This window comes from Lagopus muta, chromosome 9, assembly GCF_023343835.1.
Source record: "Lagopus muta isolate bLagMut1 chromosome 9, bLagMut1 primary, whole genome shotgun sequence".
Lineage (NCBI taxonomy): Eukaryota > Metazoa > Chordata > Aves > Galliformes > Phasianidae > Lagopus > Lagopus muta.
In genome coordinates this window covers 21,299,717-21,324,585 of record NC_064441.1, presented here as the reverse complement: position 1 = coordinate 21,324,585, position 24,869 = coordinate 21,299,717, and the positions used below count along the sequence as shown (strand labels likewise).

The following is a 24,869-nucleotide window of genomic DNA, read 5'->3' as shown; positions in this document are numbered from 1 at the left end:
GTTAAACCCATGCTTGAGTCAGTCATCACACCCTGTTTTGCAATTTCTTTCTACTGGTGGATGTAAATGTTTTTCTCTCAGCAGATCTAGAGCTAATAAATAAGCCCGATCTTTTTCTAAGAATACCTTCTGTGGAGCCTTGAATGCTATCACTGCCAAGCATTCTGTACAGCAGGTTGAAAATATTGGCCTTAGCAGCTGGCTGGAGTGCTGCTTTCGCTGATGCTCTGAAGGCAGGTGACAGGAGGGAGAGAAAGGCCAAGGGATTTCAGGCCTTGGGAGGTGGTGCTTTTAGAACTGCACCTCTGCTGGGTTGTCCCTGTCACAGGGAGCCTGGCTGTTCTGTAACAGGGGAGGTCTTACACTGCAACCCTTGCACTTTAGAAATCTGTTGAGAACTGCTGTGTGTGGATTTGAATTTTCTTTACTGAGAAATGTGTTGGTAGAGAACAAGTGCATGTGCTTTTCTTGAACGCTACGAAATAGTAACATGCAATTCTACTTACTAGAGAAGTTGAAATGTGGTTGTGGAGCAGTGTACATCAATTAGATACAGTCTGCAATCATTTGTCTGTATTCACAATGAAAGGCCACAGAATTTATTCCTGGAGGAGATGGCCGTGTAATTTCAGTTAAAAAAGCAAGCATATTTCTAATTCATGTTTGTTAACGCTGTTCTGACTTCTGAACTCGGTGTTGAGTAAAAATGAAGCAATGCTCTTCTGTTAGTGATTATCATGTAACCTCGTGAACCGGGCCTGGCTCGTCTGGTGCTGAGCTGGCAACACAAAGGGCCTCAGGAAAGTAAGAAATCGATCGCTGTGCAGAGCTGACTTTTCCAGTGCAGCCAGAATCTTAAATTCATCTTTGAAGATTGTGCTCTCGTTTTCTTCCTTTGAGAAACAGTGAGCATGGAAAATGAGTGACCTAAGAGATGTGGATTCTTTATTCTGTGTGAAAGTCATACCATCTCAACAATACGGCTTGAGAGAGAACTTTTTCTGGAAGTGGAATGTCTTAAAAATCTGGGATTAGTTATGTAGGGGATCAGCTGTGCAAGCATGTGGCATGCAGTTCTTCCATCAGTACAGAAAGTGTTCCAGTATTTAATGTCCATTTGTACAGGGGGGTCTCTACTCCGGCTGTGTTTTGAAGCACATTTCAAACAAAACTTTCAGAACTGCTCAAGAAATACGACGCAGACTTTCAAACATGGAATATATAAGTTGTAAAATAATTGTCAATTTTGTTGCTACTGCAGGGTTGTTCTCAGAAGGCAGCTTCCAGCACAGGTAGCAGCAAGCAGTGCAAGTGCTTACCTCTTGCTTTTCTACAGCAAACTGATGCAAAAGCTGAATTTCCATGTATGCTTGACTTAATCTTTGCCGAAGCAGATATCATAAAATCTTAGAATGGGTTGAAAAGGACCACAGTGCTCATCTGCTTTCAACCCCCTGCGATGTGCAGGGGTGCCAGCCACCAGACCAGGCTGCCTAGAGCCACATCCAGCCTGGCCTTGAATGCCTGCAGGGATGGCTGCCTCACAAAAGAGGGGGACAGTCACCTCCCTGTCCCTGCTGGCCACCCCCTTTTTTGCGTAATAATTCAGAAGTCTTCTCTTTCACTGTTTCTGTAATTATTTTGTGTGTGCTTGATTGCTGGGGTTTTCTGAAAGTGTGTATTTTACATTGTTTTTTGTTCATTTATTTGTTTTCAAGTGCTGTGACCCAGCAGTAAGTCAGCAGTCCTGCAGGGAAGCGTGGGGTTGGAATTGCCAAAGCAGGGCCCTTAAGAGGTTTTTTGTTTTTAGCAACACTGTGTGATTTGGTTAAGTTTGAGCTGTTCTCTGCAGTTGTGGTGTGTCCCTTCAATGGGTGTGTTGGAAAAATACCTCCTCAGGTACTGTTACAACGATAGCATGAGGCAAATTGTCACAGGGCATTTATTCTGGAGTGTGGCTGCAGCAGTGCCCAGCATCTTGTCCCATCCTGACTTCATGCTCTATGTGTAGCCTGGGTGTGCTGGACTGCAGCTCTGGCTCACAAAGCTGCCCTGCACAGAGCCTCTGCTCCTGCCTGTGACTTGGCTAGGCTGCAGATGGGTGTTTTAACATTCAAGCACATTCCCCAGCCACAATTAAATAAGTCTTTTTAAGCCTTCTTACAGTTCTTCACGTGATCTCAGATGATAGCGCTGTTCTACTTCCTCCTGCTGCTCCTTCTGGACTTCAGTTTCTTACTCCTAGAAATGTAATAGCTTTTCTTCTCTGTTTATTTAAAAAGAAACTGGTGTGGCGAGCAGTGCTGCTTTGTCAGCATTAACACTAAGAGTTGGTTCCTTAGGTTTTGTAGTAGGTTTTTGCAACGCTTTTTCTTTGCATTCAACATTGGTTTTCACATAAAAGCTGTAAGAGTTACAGAGAAGTGTGCCAAGCACTCCCTGGAGAGGCTGTGAAAGGCCAATCCTCCCAGCAAGTTACAGTTTACTCATTTCCAAGCCCTAGTGAAAAGGCTTTGATGTTTTCAACATTGTGAAGGACTCGGATACTCAACTTTAATTCATTAAACGTGCATGTTTCTGTTTCCTATTGCAAACAGTATCAAGCTGGTATTAGATTGCATAGACTTCATCAAAATCTGGGCAGATAGTTTCTGAATCAGATCCCAGTTGCTGTGTTTCCCTGGTTCTGTTTCACCCTGTATACTGAAGGCCTTCTGGTCCTTCTTCCTTCCACTGATCATAAAGTTCTCCAAGGTGATGGGATTTCTATGACTTTATTTCCCATTCTCTGCTGTTTGTTTGTCTTTTAAATCAAGGATTTGAGTCTGTTATTAAGTTGTCTCCTGCCAGGAGCAGAGTATGAACAAATAGAAGCGAAATGGCAGATTCTTCCATCTGTTGCATACACTGTAATTTCTCTCAAGAATCCAGCTTCCAGTCCAGTCTTCTGGGAGATGAGAAGGAAAGATAATAACCTGGTGGTTCTGTGATTTAAAAGTCAGATTTTGTTTCCTGACAAGTTGCTAGCTTCAAATTGTGGCCATAGATGTTCAGCATGAGAAAAAACTGGGTGGTGCTTTGGTCCGTCGTGGTGCTGTTGTACTGGTGACTCACAGTAGGAAAGTCTGGGTTGTAAGATAAATGCAGCTTTTGTCAGATGCCAAGCAGGAGTCAGGACAAAGGAATTAATTGGTAGTTCAGAGAGGAAAAATATTGTCTTACTTTTAAATAGTGATTAAAATACTGGAAGTACACAGAGCTGTCAGAATAACAGCATGGAAATACAGCAGCACAGCAGATCTCATGCATCTTGTAGCTGAGCTGTGGCAGCATGGCAAACATTGAAGGTGCTCAGAGCTTGCATTGTGAGAATCCCTTCTGTAGGGTGCAGGGAGGCAGCTGTTGTGGGACTCCTTCCTTACTTGTCAAAACAGTTTTCTGTGGTCGAGGTGGTGAAGCAAGATGTGTCCCTGAGTCCTGTGAACTGAAGCATTTTGGTTTTTAAAGATGTATTCAAACACTGCTGTATGTGTATCTGTTTTGAAATGAATCTAAGGGTTTAGTTTGAGCATAAAATGAGCTGTGCTCAATATACTAGATAATGTTGTACTTATCACCAGAAGAACAAAGTTTGAAGAAAGTGTTAATTGTATGTGTAACTTACATGCACCTAAACTGACTCAACTCTTCAAGGATCTCAGGTTGCAAACCCTGGGGAGGTCTTTCAGTCTGTTTCCTTCCTCATAGCCCATTCTCCCTTGGGCTTTCGGATGTCTTCATTTCAGATTGTCTGCATGATCTCTCTAATATCCTAGGAGGGCACAGGCTTACTGTTTGCATGTAGAACTTGTCAAGTGTGGGGCTTCTTTTGTCCATTAAATATTGACACCTGCTGTTCCTCCTGCAGAAAATAAACCTCTGGAGTCAAAACCTGGATCAAAACAATCACATTTTTCTAGGTCTTGCTCACTGTGCAGTGGATTTTTTGGATTGGTGTGTTTAAAATGTTAGTCTGTCTTTCAGACGTTGTATCATTTGCACGTGTGTGTTTGGGCTGTGTTAGAAGCACAGAGGCTTTAACATCGTGGTGAAATGAATTGTGAGAGTAGGGAGCTGAAATGAAGGGGAAAGAAAACTTAGCAATGTTGTAACAAAATGAAACCAAAATATTTCAGGCCTCTCCAAATAGGAAGAGGTGGTTGTGCCCTTTGGGCAGAGTGCTTCACTTTGGTGTGACCAGTGATTACTTCATCAACTTCTCTATTTCTTTGCGAAGAGTAGGAGATGTGTTTTTGTTTTATGTCTCCTGTTGGGATTCAAAAAGCTGCCATCTGCCTCCCTCTCACTTAATCTAAATCCCATTTTAGGAAAGTACTTTTCTCAAATGAGATACAGTGGTGAATGAATGCTAATGTGTGTTAGGGGTACCTTTAAAGGTACCTGGAGAACTCTTGGGAAAATGTTGCTTGATAAGGGTGTTGTATAATGTAGGTGAGTATTTTTGTCTTTAGTTTTGTATTTTAGAGGCCTATGGTAATTAAAGAGTGTGGTCTCCAGTGAAAGAAGGGTCATAATGCTCTCAAACATCAGCTAGGCACAGACCTGTAAATTCATATATCAAAGTCATGAGATGATTTGGGTTGGAAAGGTCCTTAAAGCCCTTCAGTTTCCAGCCTCTGCCATGGGCAGGAAATATGGCTCTATACCTCTTTCCAGGCCAGGCTGCACAGGGTCTCATCCAGCCTGCCAGGAATCAGATAGGATAATAGTTTCTATCACTGCATTCCCTGACAAAGAATCTCTTCTCACCATTCCTGAAACCTCAGTACCTAAAGTACCAGAAGGCTGCTAGGTTTCCCCAAAGCTTCTCTTTGTAAGCCCAGCTCTCAGCCTGTCTCCATAGGAGGAGTGCTCTTGCTGAAGCAGTTTTATCTGTCCAAAGTCTATGATCTATAAAAATACTGTTCAAAAAGTCACGGAAAGTGTTGACAGAGTTGAGATTCCTGAGAACCTCAAACACAAACAATTTTCAGACTTAAGGTTGTAAATCTGCTTAAATGTTTTCCCAAGTAAATAGGAAATTGATCAATCCCTTGAACTACTTGGTGTTTCCAATTAGTATATTCCTTGCTAGATCTGTAAGTTGGCATTCTTTTTTCTCCTTTGTATTTTTCCTGTTTTCACAGTGGAATTTCCTTCTGTACTATGAAAGGAGAATGTTTGGCAGTGTCTTTCCTTCTTCCGTGAAGTTTAATGGCACTGTATTATACTTGGTCTGATTTTTTTTGTCTCAAGTGTTCATCTAGATGTGCTTACAGAGTTCTTAATCCAGAAGTGAAATGCAGAGCATGTTTTATCAGAGATGGCTACTTGGCGTTGGGTTTTTGCAGTCAGAAAAGCATTACTGAAAGGAAATAAAGCAGTATCTGTACCTTGTGCATGTTACAGTTGTGCTTGTCTCATGGAAGGAAATAGGTGCTGCTGGGGCATTGAGCAACAGCCTCGTTATGCTGACTTTGCACTGTTGTTCTTGTCTTGTACTTTCTGCCTGGGAAAGCTGACGTAGCTCTTCTGTTAGTGATGTTTCCATTCAATCTCCTGATCCACATTTCAGACTCCAGTGTGCTGTTGCCATGCAAATAATTACTCTTAATCTTCATTGTATAACAAACAGTTGAGACTGTTTGCTGTAAAACTTGCTAGTGCAGACTTGAAGAAACAGAACTTGGATTCATTCAGGAAATGTTCAGTGCTTGCTTTCCCTTGTCTCTGAGCCATTTCAGCAGGTAGTCTTTCAAGCTGCAGCACGTTGTAGTGGAGAGAGGAGGGCAGCAGAAGCTTTGCTTACCTTCTTCCCAAGAATGCAGGTAGCTTTCTTAGCAGCTGACTCCTCTTCACCTTGGTGTCTGCCAGGACTCCAGGCCCATTTCTGCAGTGCTGCTTCTCAGCTGGATACCCCAGCATGTCCTGGTGCTGGGCATGTTTCCCCTCCAGTGCAGGGCTCTGTGCTGCCTGTTGGGCTCAGCTCCCTCTGTGCAATCACCCACACTCTGCCCTGCTGTTAAGGAAGATGTCAAACAACCTGCATCTGGTGTTGGAAAGTTGTGCTGTTGGTTCTGATGCTGTGTGCATCTACCCCACAAGAACAGGCTGAGAGAGCTGGAGGTCTTCAGGCTGGAGAACAGAATGCTCCTGGGGCCTTCCAGTACCTGTGGGGGGGCAAGGAAAGCTGGGAAAGGACTTTTTGTGAGGACAGGTAGTGACAGGATAAGGGGAAATGGCTTTAAGCTGAAAGAGGGTAGATTTAGACTAGATATTAGGAAGGAATTCTGTCCTGTGAGGGTGGTGAGACACTGGAACAGGTTGCCCAGTGAGGCTGTGGATGCCCCCTCCTTGGGAGCACTCCAGGCCAGGCTGGATGGGGCTGTGAGCAACCCGGGCTATGGGAGGTGTCCCTGCCTACAGCAGGGGTTGGAACCAGAAGATCTGAAAGGTCCTTCCAACCCAAACCATCCTGTGATTCCATATTAAGGAAATAAATGGAGTCTTCCATCTGAACACCTGTTGATGGACTGTGAAGTAAAAACCAAGTGTGATTAGTTTTTAAAATGGGAAATAGAGCGCTGCTACTCTGGATTGCACTTCTAATAACCTTTTTTTCTACGTGGTTGTTCTGAGTATAGCAGGAACTTCAGATTTCTGAAGTCCAACCATTTTTGAGCAGATACAATAGAGGTAAAGGAGAGCCTGCTGAGACTCCTGTTTGTCCTGGCAAAAGACAAAGAGTCTGATAACTTAACATTGAACTGGGATATTCATCTGGCTGGACTAGCAGTTCTTGGAGATAAATGTTAGTTTCATCTGATAAAACCTTTCTGTATGCTCACAGTTTGGAGAAAGCAGCTAAAAGCATAACAAGAACGTAAAGCCCTTGTTTTCTTCATCCCATATCGTCTCCCTTATTTTGTCCCATATTGTCCTGGTGTGAACTCAGTGAGAAGGGTCTGTAGTTGTGAGGAGCTGTTATTAACACACACATGCCTTTGGTAATGCTTTTAAACTTTCCACTGACCTGGGGCTGTTTACACTGATGTAAACTGCTTGCAGTAGTTATGGGGGCGTCCCATCTAAATTGACTCACGTAACCAACAGCTGATCTACATGTGAAACTGCAGTTATTTCTTGGAGAATGGATCTGTTTTTCTGAAGGATCAATTTGTTGCTTTGGAGCTTTTCCCCAAAACGGCATTTTTATGTCATGTTTCCTTGTAAATGGCTTATCAAAATGTTCTTGGAAGCCCCAGCGTGTTTATCAGTGTTCCTGCTTCTTGAACTTTATTTCTGCATTACCTACAGGGCAATATGGATACTATATGGACTTGAAAGTGTACTTTTTTTCCTCCTGATTAAAGATATCCTCTAGACTTGAGAGATTACAGCTGCATTTTTTTTGTCTGTCTTTTCCTGAGAGTTATAAGAGACTCTGGGATAATGTTAGGGTGCTCATCATGCTCTCTGTTTGAGGAAGTTCTGCCACCTTTTTCTTCAGGTGAGCTTAATATTGTACTCATTGTGTGCTTAGAGATGTTACTTGGTCTGCCTCCAAACAATGTCTGTATCCTCTTATGCTGCCTGATACTGAGCAGCTGCACTGCACATATTTGAGGACTGGACTGGGCTCCCCAGGAAGGTGGTTGAGTCACCATCCCTGGATGTGCTTAAAAACCATTTGGATGTGGTGCTCAGGGCCATGACTGAGCAGAGGGCTGTTAGAGGTAGGGTAGGATGGTCAGGTTGTGGTTGGACTTGATGATCTTTCAGTCTTTTCCAACCTGAGCAGTTCTATCATTCTTGAACACTTCCAAGGACAGTGACATCACCACCTCCCTGTGCAGCCCCTGCCAGTGTCTGACCACTCTTTCACAGAAGGTATGGAAGAAATGCTTCCTAATATCCAACCCAAACCTCCCCAGCACAACTTGAGGCTGTTCCCAGAATAAGGAAATACCTTCATGGTTTTAAAAGCAGATTTTAGCTGTTTGTTTTAAATTCTACCCATTCTTTTTTTGATCCTTTCTTAAGTGTGGTCTTACTCAGGGCAAACACTTCAGCCTTTGTGCAGAGGAAGACTTTTCAGCATTGATGTGTTTTCTTTTTGCTTTCATCAGTTTGTTGTGGTTAAAATTCTTGCCCAGCTCCAATTCAGGCAGAGGAGTAGCAGCTGAAAATGGAGTTTGGAGTTCACTGGTTCACAGTGTGAGTGCAAAGTCTGAAGTTCATGCTTATGTTAAAGGCAGTGTGTTGTCGTTCTCAGCTGTGAGGAGCTTACTGTTGATGTCACTGAATGAAGTTACAAAATGAAAACTCAGTTCTTAGACTGATTTCCCTTTGTCATCATCCCTTTGGCACTCGTATTCGTTTCTTTTCGGTTTTGTTGTTCTTAGGAAGTGTTAGAAATTGTGTAATTCACTTATTTTACAGTGATGAAATTGAAAGTGTATCCTAAGGCAAACCATGATCTGTGCTGTATTTACTGTACGTTATGTGAAGAACCTTTTTATTTTCAGATCCTGGAGTAAGGATTTGGAGCAGCCCTTTAAAGCATTTTTCCTTGTTAGCAGCTTAAGCTGGACATCAAATCTGAAGGGGCTCACTGTGTCTGGGCTGTATCAGTGTTACAGAAAGCAAATGTAACTTCATAAAGTGCTGTTTATTGGGAAGAAACCTTATTTATCCTCGTGGACTCCAGTTACTGAGGGTACGAACGCTGCCTTTTTGTCACCATTCTGTAGTAACCAATTATTTCACTCTTTTGCAGCATTTCAGAAAGAAGAGAGCCATGGCCACAGAAATCGGCTCCCCGCCCCGATTCTTCCACATGCCGAGATTCCAGCACCAGGCGCCTCGGCAGCTCTTCTACAAAAGACCTGATTTTGCACAGCAGCAAGCAATGCAACAGCTTACTTTCGATGGGAAACGTATGAGAAAAGCTGTGAACCGAAAGACTATTGATTACAATCCCTCTGTAATTAAATATTTGGAGGTTAGTTGATTTTTGTGTTGTTTGAAAAACTTCCTTCCTTCCTGAAATTCAGGCTCCTGATTTCCAGATGTCTGTGGAATAGTCTGGAATACTGAGAGATCTACTGCCAATTTAAAGCTGACTGACAGATGTCTGTAAATTTGACATGGGATGAATTCAAAAGTCTTTGGTGCTCATAATGAAACTGCACGTGTACACAACTGAATCTATAGCTAGATTGTAAGCAGCACTGTTAACTTCATCTGTATTGGAATTCCAAGCTGGGAGTTCATCCGAATGTCTTCCGTGATGTTTTGACTTCTTGATAGACGTAAACTCAGTGTGAACAATGTAATTGTCCTTGTTTTGGTTTTGAAATAGGGATTTCTCCTTCTCCAAGCCAGGGCACCATAAATTGTATTCTCACTGTACTAAATAACGCTGCACTTCGAGCTGTGGTCTCTGCAAATCCTGTTCTGTGCGCTCAGTGGGCAAATGCAGAATAACTTAAATAGGCTTTGTTGAAATGTTTCAGTGAAAAGTGCTTCTTTAGCTCTCCTTTTGGGGTGGTATTCATTTCTTCATAAATACAGTTTTTTGATCAAGACGTGCAAATGCTGACTCTTGGCTCAGAAGACAGCAAATCTGCAGAGAAAGGAATCGTTGAAACAGCTACATTGCAAAGGCATGATGAACTGAATTCAGTCTGCTGTAGACTGTGTGACTTTGGTTTGTAGATTTGTTTATGAGAATATTCTTTAAATATTTGGTGTTTATTGTAGGAAATGCCTCCCCTCCACCCCAATTCAAAAGATAGTGGACAAAATTGACTTAAAATCGGACAAGCAAAAACCCTGTGATGTTTTGAAAGCTGGCATAAGACTGGGATATGGCAAAACTCCACTTCCATCTCCACTTGTACCACAGTTGATCTGATGTGATCCTATGAAAATGAAGATAGCAGCTCATATGCAATTCCCTCTGGGCTTAACAAATTCTAGCACATTAATAGTGTGTGCCAGATGTTTTAACTGCAATTCTAGCTCATGTTTCTAATACGCACACAGATACAAGTTGAAGTCTGCAATATGAAGCTAAAATGTACTTAATTTCTATTTTATATGAACTGTTTTTTACAAGTTGGTCTTTGACATCTCACAAAATGTAAAGCATCCAAGTTGTTTTTATCATTGAGTCGTCTTGGCTTTATGCATTTAAATGTACTGTTATCTTAATGCTCATACCAGCCTGGCTATCAGCGTACTCCTCATTTGCTGTAGTGGTGATATAAACCAGAAGTTTTCCTCTTCTTTCCAGAATAGAGTCTGGCAAAGAGACCAGAGAGATATGCGAGCAATCCAGCCTGATGCAGGATATTATAATGATGTAAGTAAAATCTTTCTACTTCCTGTGGAAATTTTGTGGATAAAATTGGAGGGACTCTGCCTGTCAGCTGGGATTAGCTTTTCCTCCACAGGGGTCTTAACTACATGAAAGGTCTTTACCCTATGTTAACTGTTGCTATTGATGTCTTTGTCCATGAAAAAAACTGAAATTGGATAGGCTTTTAAAGATGGAGATAAGAACTTCCATAGTGCAAGGAGCTTAGATCTTCCTCTTGAAGGTGCTGATTCTGCATGTTTGAGATCGTGAGCCACACCAGTTTCTGAATGCAGATGTATTCCCTAACCCTGCAAATGGGAGCTTGGTGTCTAGCTTTTCTAGACACGAGTGTTCAGAATGCATGCTTTCCTTGCAGTTTCTGATTAGAAGTGTCATTTCTAAACCTTTTGTTTCTTCTTTCTTAGTTGGTCCCTCCTATAGGAATGCTGAACAACCCTATGAATGCTGTAACAACAAAATTTGTTCGGACTTCTACTAATAAAGTAAAATGCCCAGTATTTGTTGTCAGGGTGAGTATAGTGTTGGATTTATGTAGGTGCACTGCCTTATTTTAGAGTATTGACATTTTAAACTGAAGAGAGAAACAGAGGATCAGTTGAAACGTCTTCAAATAAAACCACCATGTAGAATGTCTGAGCTACTTCTGTGTTTGTTTGTTTGTGGAGACTTAGGAAATTAAACAGTTGGGTCTAAGTACAAAGAGCTACTTTTGGAGTTTGGGGTGCATTTAATCTTTTTCAAAGATTTGTTGAGGAGATAATGTATTTTGACTCAGATAAAAGACTGATAAAGGTCAGCACTCCTTAATTCTTGTAGCATCTTTCAACAACTTTTCATTGATTTCAGCTGGGTTGCTTCATATGGCATGTTAGAGTTGTGTTGGTGCCAATAAACTTTCTTCTTTGTGATTAGATTTTGTTGTTGTTGCTTTAACAGTGCTGTAACTTTGTTCTGTTGTTAACAAAAGTCAAAAGCCCTCTGGCATGCTTCTGCATTTTTGTCTGTTTTGCACTGACTAGCAAATGGCTTATAAATACCATTGATGAAATGCCCTGAAAAGTAGCTTAAGATCTATTCAGATGATTGTGAAGAAATGTTTGCAAAGTCGAGTTAAGTCTTTCTTTTGCAGTGGACTCCTGAGGGGAGACGCTTGGTTACTGGTGCATCTAGTGGAGAATTCACTTTGTGGAATGGACTGACTTTCAATTTTGAAACAATATTACAGGTAAATTCATCTGTCAAGGTTTCTGTCCGTTACCTTGAGGTCCTTGAGCATGTTTTGGGAACACATCGAACATATCTTCACCTGCTCATGGTGGACCTGTGGTCTAAATGTGGTGGTGGAAGCATCAGGGTTTGTTGTTTTTTTTTTTTTTTCTTGCTTTTTTTATTTTAATTTTTATCCTGTTCTGTGCCTGTATCAAACTGTGGCCATAGGCAGTCCTTCAGTGCTTCTCATTCTGCTTCCCTACGAGGTACTAACAGTTCTAGTCACTTTGGAAACAAAGTGTAAATAAATACCCTCCTATTTAGAGCACAATTTTACACAGAGGAAGGGAATCCTTCTCTGCCCCTTCAGCTTTTTGAGTCTAACTAGATCATCATTGTTTTCATTTCTTCGTTGCAGTTGCTTGAGTGGGAGCTTTTCTAACTCTGTTTGTGTGGTTCAGACAGTTTTTGAACATGTTTGCTAGAAGTTTTTTTCTGACTTTACAGGCTCACGACAGCCCGGTAAGGGCTATGACTTGGTCACACAATGATATGTGGATGCTGACAGCAGACCACGGGGGATATGTGAAATACTGGCAGTCCAACATGAACAACGTCAAGATGTTCCAGGCACATAAGGAGGCGATTAGAGAGGCCAGGTTTATACACAATATACCATTTTCTGTAGTACCTATTGCCATGATTAGACTGTTCTCTCAGTGTATTCTGGGTGCGGAAATGCATGGGTTCTGTCAGATTCTGGGAAACTTCCTGCACCACATAAACACAATATTTTCTTTTGTTTCCACATTCTCACCGTTTTGCTGGCACCTTTCTGAATTAGTATTGTCCCACTATACGCCTCTGCAATATGTTAGAGATGTATTTGTCTGCCGCATTTTGCACTGGTATTCTTTTCATTTTTATATGGTGACAATGTGTATCAGTTATTCCTTTTTATACGCACTGTGTAAGACAACAATTTCATTCCAAATAAAGAATTCAGTCTTTAATAACCTAACTGAATAAAATATAAAGCCTTCAGAAATGAAATACCTGCATAGTTCTCACAAAATAATAAAACACTAAATAAAGTGAAGAACTGCTTGGCTTGGTGAAGCCAAGACTTCCAGTAATACTAAATACCCACACAGTCTGCCACATACAGAAGTCTAATGTTAATACTGAATACTGGGTTCTTCAAGCCTGAAACCGTAAGCAAGCCATTGAAGAGAAGACTATAGGATATTCTCTTGGTTCAGTTTTGATACTTCAAATGTGCAAATGTATATATTTATATAACATATAAAAAATGGAATCTAAAGTGATACTGTCAGTAAGATGTAAATGATTTCTCTAAAGCAAACCTGCATATAATCCTTAGTGAGATACAGAAATAGAAGACATGTTTTTAAAGTAAGCCTGAAGAGAAGCTGCAGACCCAAAATAAAGCTAAAGCAGTGTTTCTTTGGGTTCAGGTGCTGGCCCTTGGTGATAAAGGTTCACTGCCACCAAAGCACATTCCACTAAAGTCACCATTTTTCTTTGATAGGGTGTAGCATTTTCTGTTTGGTTATGAAAAGTTGTTCTGTTAGATTCAGTTACTGTCATGACTAAATATTGTGGCCTTACACTGAATTTCTCTGCTATTTTAAGCTCTCTCCTGATCATAAAGATCAAGGATTTCAAGAGGGCTCTCATGGTCTTTCACTGCACCAGAAAGGGAGTGAGTGCTGTCAGTTGCTGGAGGTGTTCTGGCCCTTGATTAAGGCTATGTAACTCCTTACTTTTCCAGTGACTTTCCTCACGTGATGTTGACTGCTCAATCTGGAAGCTGCTTCTGTGTCTGTAGAATTCTTTTCATGGGTTGGGTAAAAGAAGGGAGGTTTACCAAATTTCTTTTACAATAAGTTATGTGGTTGTTTTATATACTGTTTATTTTATCACCAGTTGATTCAACTAGCTTTTTCATGTGACCAGCTTTCCCTTATTTTTGCTTTTCTGCTGCAAATCACCTGTGGCTGAAGAGGAGTTTTTTCCCTAAGAACTGTTCTCCTGTGCCTCTATACAGTGTCACTTGCTTATTGTATTGCAAAACATGAAAATCTAGGGTGATGTTTACCAAGTCATATTGCTGTTGCTTCTCATCCTGCAAAAAAGGTGCTACTGTATGCAGTCTGTAGGTAGGAAGGTGCTAAGAATAAGTTCTGGATTTCTCATTTGACTGGGGACAGCAATGCAATAGTAATCCCATGCTAAATTCATGTCTTGTGGTGAAGTGGCAGGCGACGTATTCACTTTAAAGTCCCTGTGTTCAAATGCATCTTTCAGTGTATAACACAGTATAATTTTGCCCTGTCTGAGAAGCATAGATAATCTGTTAAATGCTGACTTCTTTCCCCTGCTGTGTGTCTTCATGTAACAGTTTCTCACCCACGGATAATAAATTTGCTACATGCTCTGACGACGGCACTGTTAGAATCTGGGACTTTCTACGTTGCCATGAGGAGAGAATTCTTCGAGGTATGTGTACCAAAAGTACTGATTGGGGTATTTCAAGAGGGAGAATCTTTTTTTGACTAGGTATTCACCATACAGAGCTATCAGCTTGTCTACATTTTTGGTATTACATCCCTGTCTTAAATCCTCCAAACAAGTTTTTGTTTGGCTGCTGTTGTTGGTGCCTTAGACTCACGGCACAGTTCACAATGGCATTACACTATTTACTGTCCACTTAAACTCTAAGCAATGGAGATAACTATAAGGACACTTTTCCACCCCTAACATTGGTAGAAACTACTGTTTCTAGATGAGATACATACACCTTTCTCCAGACTTCTGTCTCTGTGGCCACTTTTCCTTCAGAGCACACACTTTCATGCAGAGGATTCCATTTTTTTAATGAGTACCTTCTGTTCTGATCTATGAGAGCCAAGACGTTTAACTGTTTCTCAGTTCTTAATAGAAGGATGGTATTTAGGTAGAGAATATGACTACGTTTTGATCACAAATAATCCTAGCTTTAGTTCAGTAATTTTCTGTCCCACATCTGTGTGATGTTCTGTTGCCTTTCAACTGGCTGTGTAGAGCTTTCCCTTTCTACAGTCATAGATAGTATAATAGCATAATAGCTTTTAATAGCTATTTCTATCAGAGAATATATTAAAAGTAGGGGTATATACTAAAGGCAGCTGTTGAGATTGGAGGTTGTGGTCATGCAGATAAACTGCAAAGAAGACATGCAATAAAAACATGGAAGTGTGTTTTCAGGTGTTTTAGCTTGTTCATTGCTTTCCTGGTCTAAGGAAGGATTTTTGTTGTTTAAATCACATCTCCAGCTTGGACCTGCGTTGGGTGTTTTATGAAGTCCATCTCTCTCTGTTTCTCTTGACTCTTAAGCTCTTCTTTTACTAAACATCACCACCTGGAAAAGATACTGGGCTTCGTCATTCTTGGGATGATAATTTTCTTGTCTGAAGCTGTGTGTAAGCATTACTTAAGGTGTATTTTTTATAGGAGCTGGCAAGGAAATCTGTAGGCTATTATCATATAGATTAATTATTCTAGAAGGACCAAAAAAGGTGTAAGAGTGAATTCTTTTGTAAAGCGTGAAGAAACCATTCTGCACTGTAAATATTCTGTACCCTCCTGCAGGTATTTGCAGGAGGAAATGGTGACTGCCTCCATGCAGAGCTGTTGAGATTACAATAAACTCTGGTTCTCTTAACGTTCTTGCTATGTTCTGCATAAGGCAGGAGGAAGGCATGGAGAAAGCAGAGCTTACATTTCCTTCTGTCACCTTCTGATTGTGGCCACATCTCAAATAGAATTATGCTTTAATTTCTTACAACTTACACATCGCAGTCTCCGATTTTTAGTTTGCAAGGAATCTTCTATAAGGAATCTTTGCTGCTTCTTGTACAGTGTACCAACAATATACTTTATTTTTGATGCAAGTTGGAAATATTCTCAAAACTTCTTACCATATCTCTGGATAAAATTGGGTGGAGCACATTATTTGGTCTCTACTGTGAGATAAACAAAAAGAAAATCCCTGTATAACCAACACAGGAAAAAAAAAAGCACCAATCAACTGAATATCCCTATAAACCCAAACCTGAGTGTTTGTAGAGTGAGGAGGGAAATGTTTTTACATCACTTGCAAATTTAGTTTTGGTTTTAGTCCTTAAAACCATGCAACTGGTCAGAAGACATATTTTGGAGAGCTGCATGGGAAGGATTTAAGTAGTGTCCTTCATGGGAAATACGAGCTTTCATTCATTGCTAGGAGTTCAGTGCTTAATTAAACCTTTGAGAAACTGATCTTCAGCTTTTTGCATCTCCACTTGCATTCTGCTCTTAGAAATGCTTTGTTTAGTGGAACCTTGAAAAAGTGATCCCAGAATCAGTGATCTGTAGATTGAAATTCTGGTGGAACTTCGCTAAAAATACAGTTCATGATGTATAAAAACGTTTGTGACAAATACTGTGGTGAGGAATGATTGTTTCCTACCTTTGCAATCCATGCTTCACCTGTGCTGATTCATATCGATGCTATGAAGTTGAAGTGATTCTACAGTTCTGATATTAAAAAACAACTTTGTTTAGTGTATGATGGCCCTCTTTAGCTAATCTGACTGAAGTTCAAATTCAAGGGAAACTGTTGGTTTACAGTCAGATGTGTTCATTAAAAAAAGTTTCTTGCTCAGGATAAAATACCCATGTATGGTTATTCCTACTGATTTTTCAGTATAATTAAAAAACAAGCTTAAGGACTTTCATGTTACAGAAGGCTTTTAGAGCAGTTCTGTAAAGATCAGCAGCAGTAGTGGGATAAGCCTTGCTGGTATAGGAAGGACAACATGCTGCAAACTGATTACAGACTTATTACTTGTTTGCACTAGAATGAACAGATGGATTTATTTTCGTTATTTGATGAAAGTGATTTAAGTGAGCAGTTCTAGTCTTGCTTTCTAAGGACTGAGAAAACAAATGGGAAGCCCTGACTTACATGGGGCTTTTAAAAACATTTTGCTCAAGTTTTCAACTGTCTACAGTAGGCTACACAATGTTTTCTGTAGGCAAAGCCACAAGGCAGAGTGTATTAACTGTGTCCAGCTTCCTTATTTTTCAAAGCAAAAATAAACAGTACTCCCTGTTTTGTTCTTCATAATGCCATAAGTTCTGGGCCCTTTTTCTTTAACGTGTCCCTTTGCTGCCCAGCTTCTCCCTGATGTATGCTGCTTTGCTGCTGTTTCTGCCATCATGCCTTTCTGGTGCATGGTAGGTGGGTTCTTCAATTAGATTTATGTGATAATCAGTTGAGCCCATTTTAATACCATAAGTAAGTCAATGGGTTTAAAATCTCGAATTCTTGGGGAATAATCTTTAAAGTAATTCATCTTGGAGGAAATTACTTTGGAAGAATTTGAAAGTGGGGGAAATGGCATCAAGTCTCAGTCACTTACATGTCTGTGTTTCCTCAACCCAGCTGTAGTCCATCTTTTCTCCTGAAGCAAAGCTGCTGTTTCTGATTCCTAATTTCCTAATTCTGCGCTAGAAGTTATGCCTATATTAATTTCTGTAATGCTGTCATCTTAAAATGATGGTAACAGCAACAGTGGGTTGCACTTGCTAAAATGCCGTGGTAGAATTTAAATGTGTTTTTAAAAAAAAAGAGAAAAAAAAAAGCTTTTTCAAAATATCAAGACATAGAAAACAGTATACAGAATATCAGCACTTAGTTTTCACATTAGGACTGTGACTCTGCACGTCTGTTTGCAGTAATGGTGTGACAAAGCACTTACCAGCTCTTTGTTCTCACTAAGTGCAGTGAAAATGCCAGGGCTCGTGTAACAGTTCCCACTTCTATACTAACTTAAATATTACACATTAATGGATTTTAATAGTCCTAATTAAATTGGAAACATTGGAATGGGGACAGAAGAGTAGGCAGTGAATGTCTGATGTCTATTTATTTTTATTGAGAAGTGATTGTTACCAGGGATTTGCCAAGTGATTATGAATCTCTGGCTGTTGGGTCTAATTTTGGGTAGTTTGTTACAAAACACATGATCCCTTCGTTATTCCCAGTGAAACTATCAGTTGGGAAGCTACTAATCTATTTTGTATCAGTTCCTCTGCTGCTCCATTTCCTTCCTTTCACAGTGATGCACACGAAATCGAGTTGAAATTTCTGCTTGAGAGGACTGTAAGGTTTTTGTTGTGAGCTCCAGGTTAACTGTGTTCCCAGGACATGAGAGGTTTCCTGGTCTGAATAGCTTTTTTGGACAAATTGGCTCTACCCAGCTTGGTGAAGGATGGTGAGCCAGGACTTCCTCAGATGTTTTGTAGGTCAATTTTCTGTTTGTAGAACAGAATAATACAGTAAGTTACCTTTTAGCCAACACAGTAGATTTAACAGAAGATTTTTCATATCCCAACTGAAACAATAAAAAGCAGTCACAATTCCTTTACAGTTCCTTCCTCTGTGTTTAAAGATTGCAGTTTGTAACAGAACGTAACTTCTTAGGGTGCACTGAGCTGCTCCTAAGAAAGGTCTTTTTTCTTGTGTATTTAATGACATTGTTCTGCCAGGAATGTCTTCAGGCTTAACAGCAGTACAAACCCTCATAACCTACAAAATAACATCTGTGTGCATACACACACGTGAAGTCACAGTAGTTCTGGTAAGCTGTACTGTTTTGTTTTCTCACAAGATGTGGAAAGCTATCTCCACAATTACTGTACAATAACTGAAGATGGTTTTTCTTCTTTCCTTCCTTCGTTCTACTCTGTTTCTGGATCTTCATCAGCAAATAAAATCTCATGTCATGTCTGATTATTGAACTAACCTGTGCAGGTTGTACACCTTGAGCTTTCTGCCTGCAGGTGAGGGATCTCTTCACAGTTCTTGCTGTCCACTACCTTCAGCAAATAGGAAACTTTGTACTTGAATTTAGAGAATATGTGTTAAATAGTTTAAAAGGGACCTGGGAAGTGCAACTAGCCAGAACTGTCTGAACAGCTACGCATCAAACTTTTCACGTGTTTCAAGAGCAAACAATGCTAGGTAGATTACTGGGATGTTAATGTGTGAGGGATATTTTTTCACTCTTAAGTACTTCAGGTGACTTTTGCTCAATCTAACACATTATGACACTCTCAGTGAGACAGGAGCCCTTTTGTTCTGTTGGATGCATAGTACTGTTCTTGTTAATTCTTTTTTGGAGTTGCACGAGTAGAAAGTTCTTGGTATGTTCTGTTTTCTGCTGGCTTTCACTTTTTCATCTTCTTAGGAAATCTTTCACTTGTCTTTTGAGTGAGGAATTCAGTATCACAGAATCACAGAATGGCCAGGGTTGGAAGAGACCTCAAGGATCATGAATCTCCAACCCCCTGCCACATGCAGGGCCACCAACTTCAATTTCCAGCTTCATCAAGCAAAGTAGATTTTCCTACAGCTTCTCTCTTTTCACAGATTAGATGTATGTGTGCAGATATTTTCATGAGCTCATAAGTTGTCTCAGTAGTTCTGCTACTTGTCAGGATACTGGATACAATTCTCTTAGTAGATAGGAAGAATCCAGCATCTCCTGGCTTAACGCTGCTATAAAATATTCAGGCGTCATCTAACAACTCAACTTTCTTCCTGTAAGTGTTTTGCAAGCCTTTGGCATCTTGGTTTTCTCTCTGTGGGAAGTTTTATAATATAAGAGGTATTATAGGTAGGTATTGTTAAAATACTGAATTCTGCTTGTGTTCAATGTAAAAATCTGAGAATTGAGAATCTTCCTCCTGTTTTGACTTCTGTCAGATTTTCTTTTTGTGAAGTTTTCCACCTTGAGCAGAAACAATTATTTTTATCAACTATACTTGAGTTCCTAGGATCCTGTGATTAAAAGGTGATTATTAAAAAAAATATATGGTGCTTAAGAGTAGCTTCATATTGCTTTTGCTCTGATCTTTGAAACAGTGCTGGGGGAAATGGAAGCTGCTGGAGATTGCACTCGGAGCTGGCTGTCTCTTATATGCCTAAAGTGTTTGGTCTTTATTACAGTTCTGTTTTGTTATGGTTAGGTACAGTGTGCTATATCCTGCAATTCTGATTCTCACCTAGAATCTTTTTTTTCCTTAAATCATAAAGTTAGTATCTCATAACGTACAGGATTCTCAGTTAACTTACAGAGATCATGAGAGAGGAGCTGCAGTGCTGTGTTTGTTGTTTTGTTGTTTTTTTCTTTTTAAAGAGAGTTATCAAACACTTCTGTCTGTCAACACTTCAAGTAAGACAAGAATGAAGAGGCACTGTGCAGGAATGAGATTATTTCAGAATCCATTTTGAAATCTTTTCCTCCCTGAAAAGTATCCTGAGTTTCCAAGCTGTATAATCTGTCATATTGACTCTGAGGGAAATTTCATGCTAAAAAAAGAGTAATCAGTTTTGTTAAGCTTGGAGAGGCAATACTGGCAGACCCGTGACTGGCTGTTGTAGGACAGCCAACTCTTAGTGCTGCTGAAACACAAGAGATTTCTTTCAGAAGTTCCGTAATTGCAGCACTTGGGTTTTTTGCATCTGCATCCTCCCACCTGCTACCAGTAACAGGTGGTAGATGAATTCTGGATTAGGTGGCACCTTTTGTGCAGCTTGTTAGTGCATACATGCAGCAATGAGAACTTCACTGCGGCGTTGTGATTACATTCAGACAGTGCACAGTGTCCTTGATCTCATCTACAGCACCATTGATCCAGGTGCATGGGTTTTATCCTAAAGCTCTTACTGGTTTTGAGATAGAAACAATACTGTGATCAGATTTCATTGATGCCAATGGAAAAACTCCCCAACTACACAATTGCTTAAATACCCATGGTGAGATAGAAATCAATTCCTCTATCGTGGCACAAGGGCAGTAGTTGAAATGCATACAGACTGTGTGTGTTAAGGGTGGTGGCTTCCTTATATCTACTTGTGAATATTGGCCAGGTCAAAGATTCCAGCAGAAGCAGAAGGTCTGAGTTAGTCTTATGCAAGTTTTTTTTTAGTAACTCATCTTTTCTGATATAATCTTAAGCAGATACATGCTCAGAATTAGGCTCTTAATGTCTTTAATGAAATCTAGACTTAGATTCCTATAGAAATATGGTATTTCTTAAGAAATATTAGAAGTCTTACATATATATACACCTATCTATATATCCCTACTGAAAAATGATCCTTGTCTCTGTAGAAGCTTTCCTTGCAAGCTTCTCAACCAGTTCTCTTTAGTGTGTAGATTAAACAATAAACAGACCTTTTTTTTTTTTTTTCAATTTTTTAACAGCAAATAAGTTCAAAAGCTTTTGTATGTCTGGGTAAGCATAGATTTTTGCAAAGCCTTTGATATTTTCTTTTGCATAATTGTTCATGCTGCAGTTATTTCAGACTGTTAGGTAAGCAGTAGCAGGACATAAGCTCAGAGTGATGCTCTGGGTTTAGGAACGAAGCACTTCCCATCAAGTTTGATCATATGAGTAATGCTGTCACGGCGTTGTGCTACGTAATGCTGTATGTTCATGTGGACAGCCTGGCACTGGAAGACAAAGCTTGCATGTTTTCCCTAAAATACAGTAGCACTTTTTTTTTTCTCTGCCCTACTTGCCTGGCCTTCCTTACTTATTATGAGAAGTGAGTTGTCCTGCTCATCTCATGTGTCGTTTGTAGAAGACAGAGAAATGGGGGAACATACTGTAAAGGCAATACGCAGCTGAGCAGGAGAAAGGGGTAGATAAGAATCCTGAAAAACACCTGGCTGTAAAGTGGCTGGAGATGTCTGTTGTAGCAAATGGAAAGAAAACATGGGAGGCAGCGTCAGTGCAGAAATAAAAATTAATAAAACAGCAGATGGAGTAATGATTGTAAAGAGGCAGCGTGAGGAGGTCATAGAATGACAGAATGGTTTGGATTGGAAGGGACCTTTAGGATCATTTGTTCCAACCCCCTGCTATAGGCAGGGACACCTCCCATAGCCCAGTTGGTCACAGCCCCATCCAGCTGAGAGGAGAATGAAGTTACAGAAATTGCAAGTAGTTCTGCTGCTGGCACTGCAGGGATAAATGGGGGCAAACTGTGCCACAAGAACAAGAGAAGGCTAGAGAAGGGGCTGAGTGGCACACGTGGAAGCTGTTGTGAGCAAGCACATGCAGGCACGTGCACTGTGTACATGTACGTACACTGCACTGTATGTGGAAGCACGTGTGCATATCCATCTGCATCCACATGCATTTTTCCCAAATTAAATCAAATTGTATGTTCTCAGGCCCGATTTTAGATTGGTGAGTGCAAGTATGGCTAGGAACACGTCCTGTACTTGTGTTGAAGAGAAGTATGGAGTGCTATTTTAGTGAGTAGTGCCATAGTTCCTGCCTAGCAGAGACAGAATGCTATCTGTGGAGGTTGATTGGAAACTCAATTTATTTTTTAACCTCCCCCAAGAAGTGCTGTGGGTCTTTGTTATTCTATCCCAAGTTTTGTTTATTTAAATGCTCTAAAACTAGAATACCCAATGTTGCTATTCAGACCCAAGTCTTGCTGAATTGCTTCAATTGTGGTATATTCAAAGCATGTATATGCTGCAGAGTTCTACAAAAACTAATTTTTACATTAAGCGTGCAAGCACAATAAAGATTTATTTTCCATGTCCAGTGCCAGGTGAATGCTTCTTGCACCACAGGGAGTTGAGCTCACTCTGTTATTGTTATCTCAGTGGAAGCACCTGACACGTAGAGTTCTGCTGCCCTTCCCATTCTGGCCATATGTTCAACAGTTCTAAAGCACAGGTTAGCTGTATCTTTTTCAAAATGCAGTATTTCCTCAATATTTGTTTATTCTTTATATATATATGAATGTGTTTTGTATCCATGGATGTACCTTTTTGCTTACCAGATAAGTTTTAAAGCAGCTTATGTACGCATGAGCCTGACCTGAGAAACAGCATTAAGAACTGCAGGGCTGGAAGAGGAGCAGAGTGCTCCCACTGAGCTCCAAAGGTCTCAGGAAGTAAACTAAAAATTTGCCTTCAGGAAAGCTGAAGCTTAAAATTGGGAAAAATAATACCTTTTAGTAGTAAAATCCTGCCTTCTGGTGTGTGTGCAAGTGCACATTTTCTACCGTAACTGGAATAATTTATTTATTTTTAATGATGGAGAAGGAAATGTATTTTAAGTTTTACATTAAAATCTTAGTTGTAAATCCTGCATCACTTTAAAAAGCTTTCTTTGAAGGGAGACGTTAATGCTCCATACAGTGGCAGCTGAACTGGATCTGTTCTTGCCCTTTAAGTGCAAGGTGTAGCTCACAATGCAGTTTCTGGTGATTTCATTAACAATTACCATTTTCAAAAGATGTTAAGGAAAATAAAGTATAAATATTTATAGAACTTTTTGAGATTTGAATTTGTCTTTATAGCTGGCTGCTGTCTGTCCTCCAAGGCAGTCCTGTCCTAGTTTATTGTTCAGCATGCCTCAAGGAGGACATAGCTTTTAAGTATTTAGTTGAGAATTTACATAGCAAGACTTCAAAATAAGGCCTAATGTTCATTAAGAACTGTTTTTCATCAAAAACTGAGGTTCTTTCTGGCTTTATAAATGATGGATACACGCAAACATTAAAATCTGTATCTTTCAATTGAATGAAGAGATTCCTTCCTGCATCCGACTTCCCATCAGCGTAGAATTTCAAAAGAAAGTGAAACATTCTCCTTTAAAAGACAATTTTCGTGGTTCTTTTGTAGTTAGAAATGCCTAGCACAGCTGGATGTGTGCTTGATATTCACAGGTAAGTAATTTCCCTTTTATGGGAATGCCCAGAAATTTGAGTTGAAACTTGCTTGATCTTTCAGAAATGTTGCCACTGTGAAAGCAAATACTATGACAGAATTAATAGTTCTAATTAAAAACCAACATACCATTTGTCTCCTCCTGTGATCCACTGGAAGTTATTCAAAATACCATTTTTACTGTGAGATTTTTCATCTTTTTCTGCTGTTCTCCTACTGGTGCAGTGGAACAGTGTGAGAGCTCTGCTGAATTTTAGATGCCATGCTGTGTTCTTCCAGGCTTTCAAGATGAAAATAGATAAAAGGATGAGCAACCTGTTCTGACCTTACAGCTTTGAGCAGGAGATTGAACTAGAGGATTCTGAGGTTCCTTCCAACCTGACATACTGTGATCTTATGATACTGAGTTCCCTTTTTCTTTTGCCAGAAGGGAAAGAAAGGAACAGAAAATCCAAGTGATTTGACTTCTTAGCCTTGCCTCCATGGCTCTGTATGCGTATGTAATTTCAGTATCTGTAAGGATCCAGCTTTCATGATTACCCAACAGCACGTTGTAGGGATTTAATATTAGTTTCCTGCTTCCTTCTTTGTTTCAAAATTCTGTTGTCTTGAAATGTGTTGTGCATACAGTGCTGTAAAGCCTCAAAATATACCCACAAGCATCAGTCTATTTTCCTTGCTTTCAAAGAAGAACAAAACGCAATTTAGATACTACTTTCCTCTTTAAATTGAATGTGCATGGTTTTGTCCATCTGCTTTGCCATTACTGTCCTTGAACATACATTTTTCTGGATCATCTGTCTGAGTTCTGCAGAGAGCTGCAAGTAGACCTGAGTGTGTTCTTAAACCTCCTTTCTCTGCAGGTAAAGGAGGCGTTAGAAAATGTATTTTTGCTCCCAAGCAAAACCTGGTCCAGATAGGTATGGGCATAACCAACTGAATACACTATCCCAGGTCCTGACTGCCTTTTTTTGTTGAAAACAAACTATTTAATGTTTAAGTGTATTTGCACAAGACTACAAAATACTAATTACTAATGTAATTTTGAGACTGCAAATTAGCTTAAAGTCAACAGGAAATGAGAAATTCCTTCCTCTTGAATCATTCTTTGCTAAGTTCTAACCAGACTTACTCTGTTGTTTCTCTTTTTCTCTGAGAAAATTCTACAATTTCAAGATATAACACAAATCCAATGAAATGGAATTTCAGTTGTTAGTGGAGAAAGTGCAGGACTCTTTATGACTGCTAACGATGAGCTTAGAAAGGAAGAACAACTCCTCCCAAAATCTGTAATGCAGTTCCTCCTTCTGAATTGTGGTTATTGGGCACCAATGAGCAGTACTTTGTGGGCAGCTCAGGCACACTTGTGTATAGCATAGCATGGGAGGTCTCTGTTCTCTTGCTACTGGCAAGATCTCTGC

General features: G+C 40.1%; 1 protein-coding gene across 6 annotated transcripts in view; it reads left to right on the top strand.

Moving 5' to 3' along the window:
* The window catches only part of WDR33 (WD repeat domain 33), a 61,895-nt gene that overhangs the window by 5,839 nt on the left and 31,187 nt on the right, over positions 1–24,869 (top strand). For all 6 annotated transcript variants that reach the window (XM_048955359.1, XM_048955353.1, XM_048955354.1 and 3 more), the window contains exons 2-7: positions 8,819–9,043; positions 10,340–10,408; positions 10,831–10,935; positions 11,556–11,651; positions 12,143–12,294; positions 14,061–14,158. In XM_048955359.1, coding sequence (XP_048811316.1) covers positions 8,840–9,043; positions 10,340–10,408; positions 10,831–10,935; positions 11,556–11,651; positions 12,143–12,294; positions 14,061–14,158 — 724 coding nt within the window. In that variant the 5' untranslated portion in view covers positions 8,819–8,839. The remainder of the gene's footprint in view (positions 1–8,818; positions 9,044–10,339; positions 10,409–10,830; positions 10,936–11,555; positions 11,652–12,142; positions 12,295–14,060; positions 14,159–24,869) is intronic.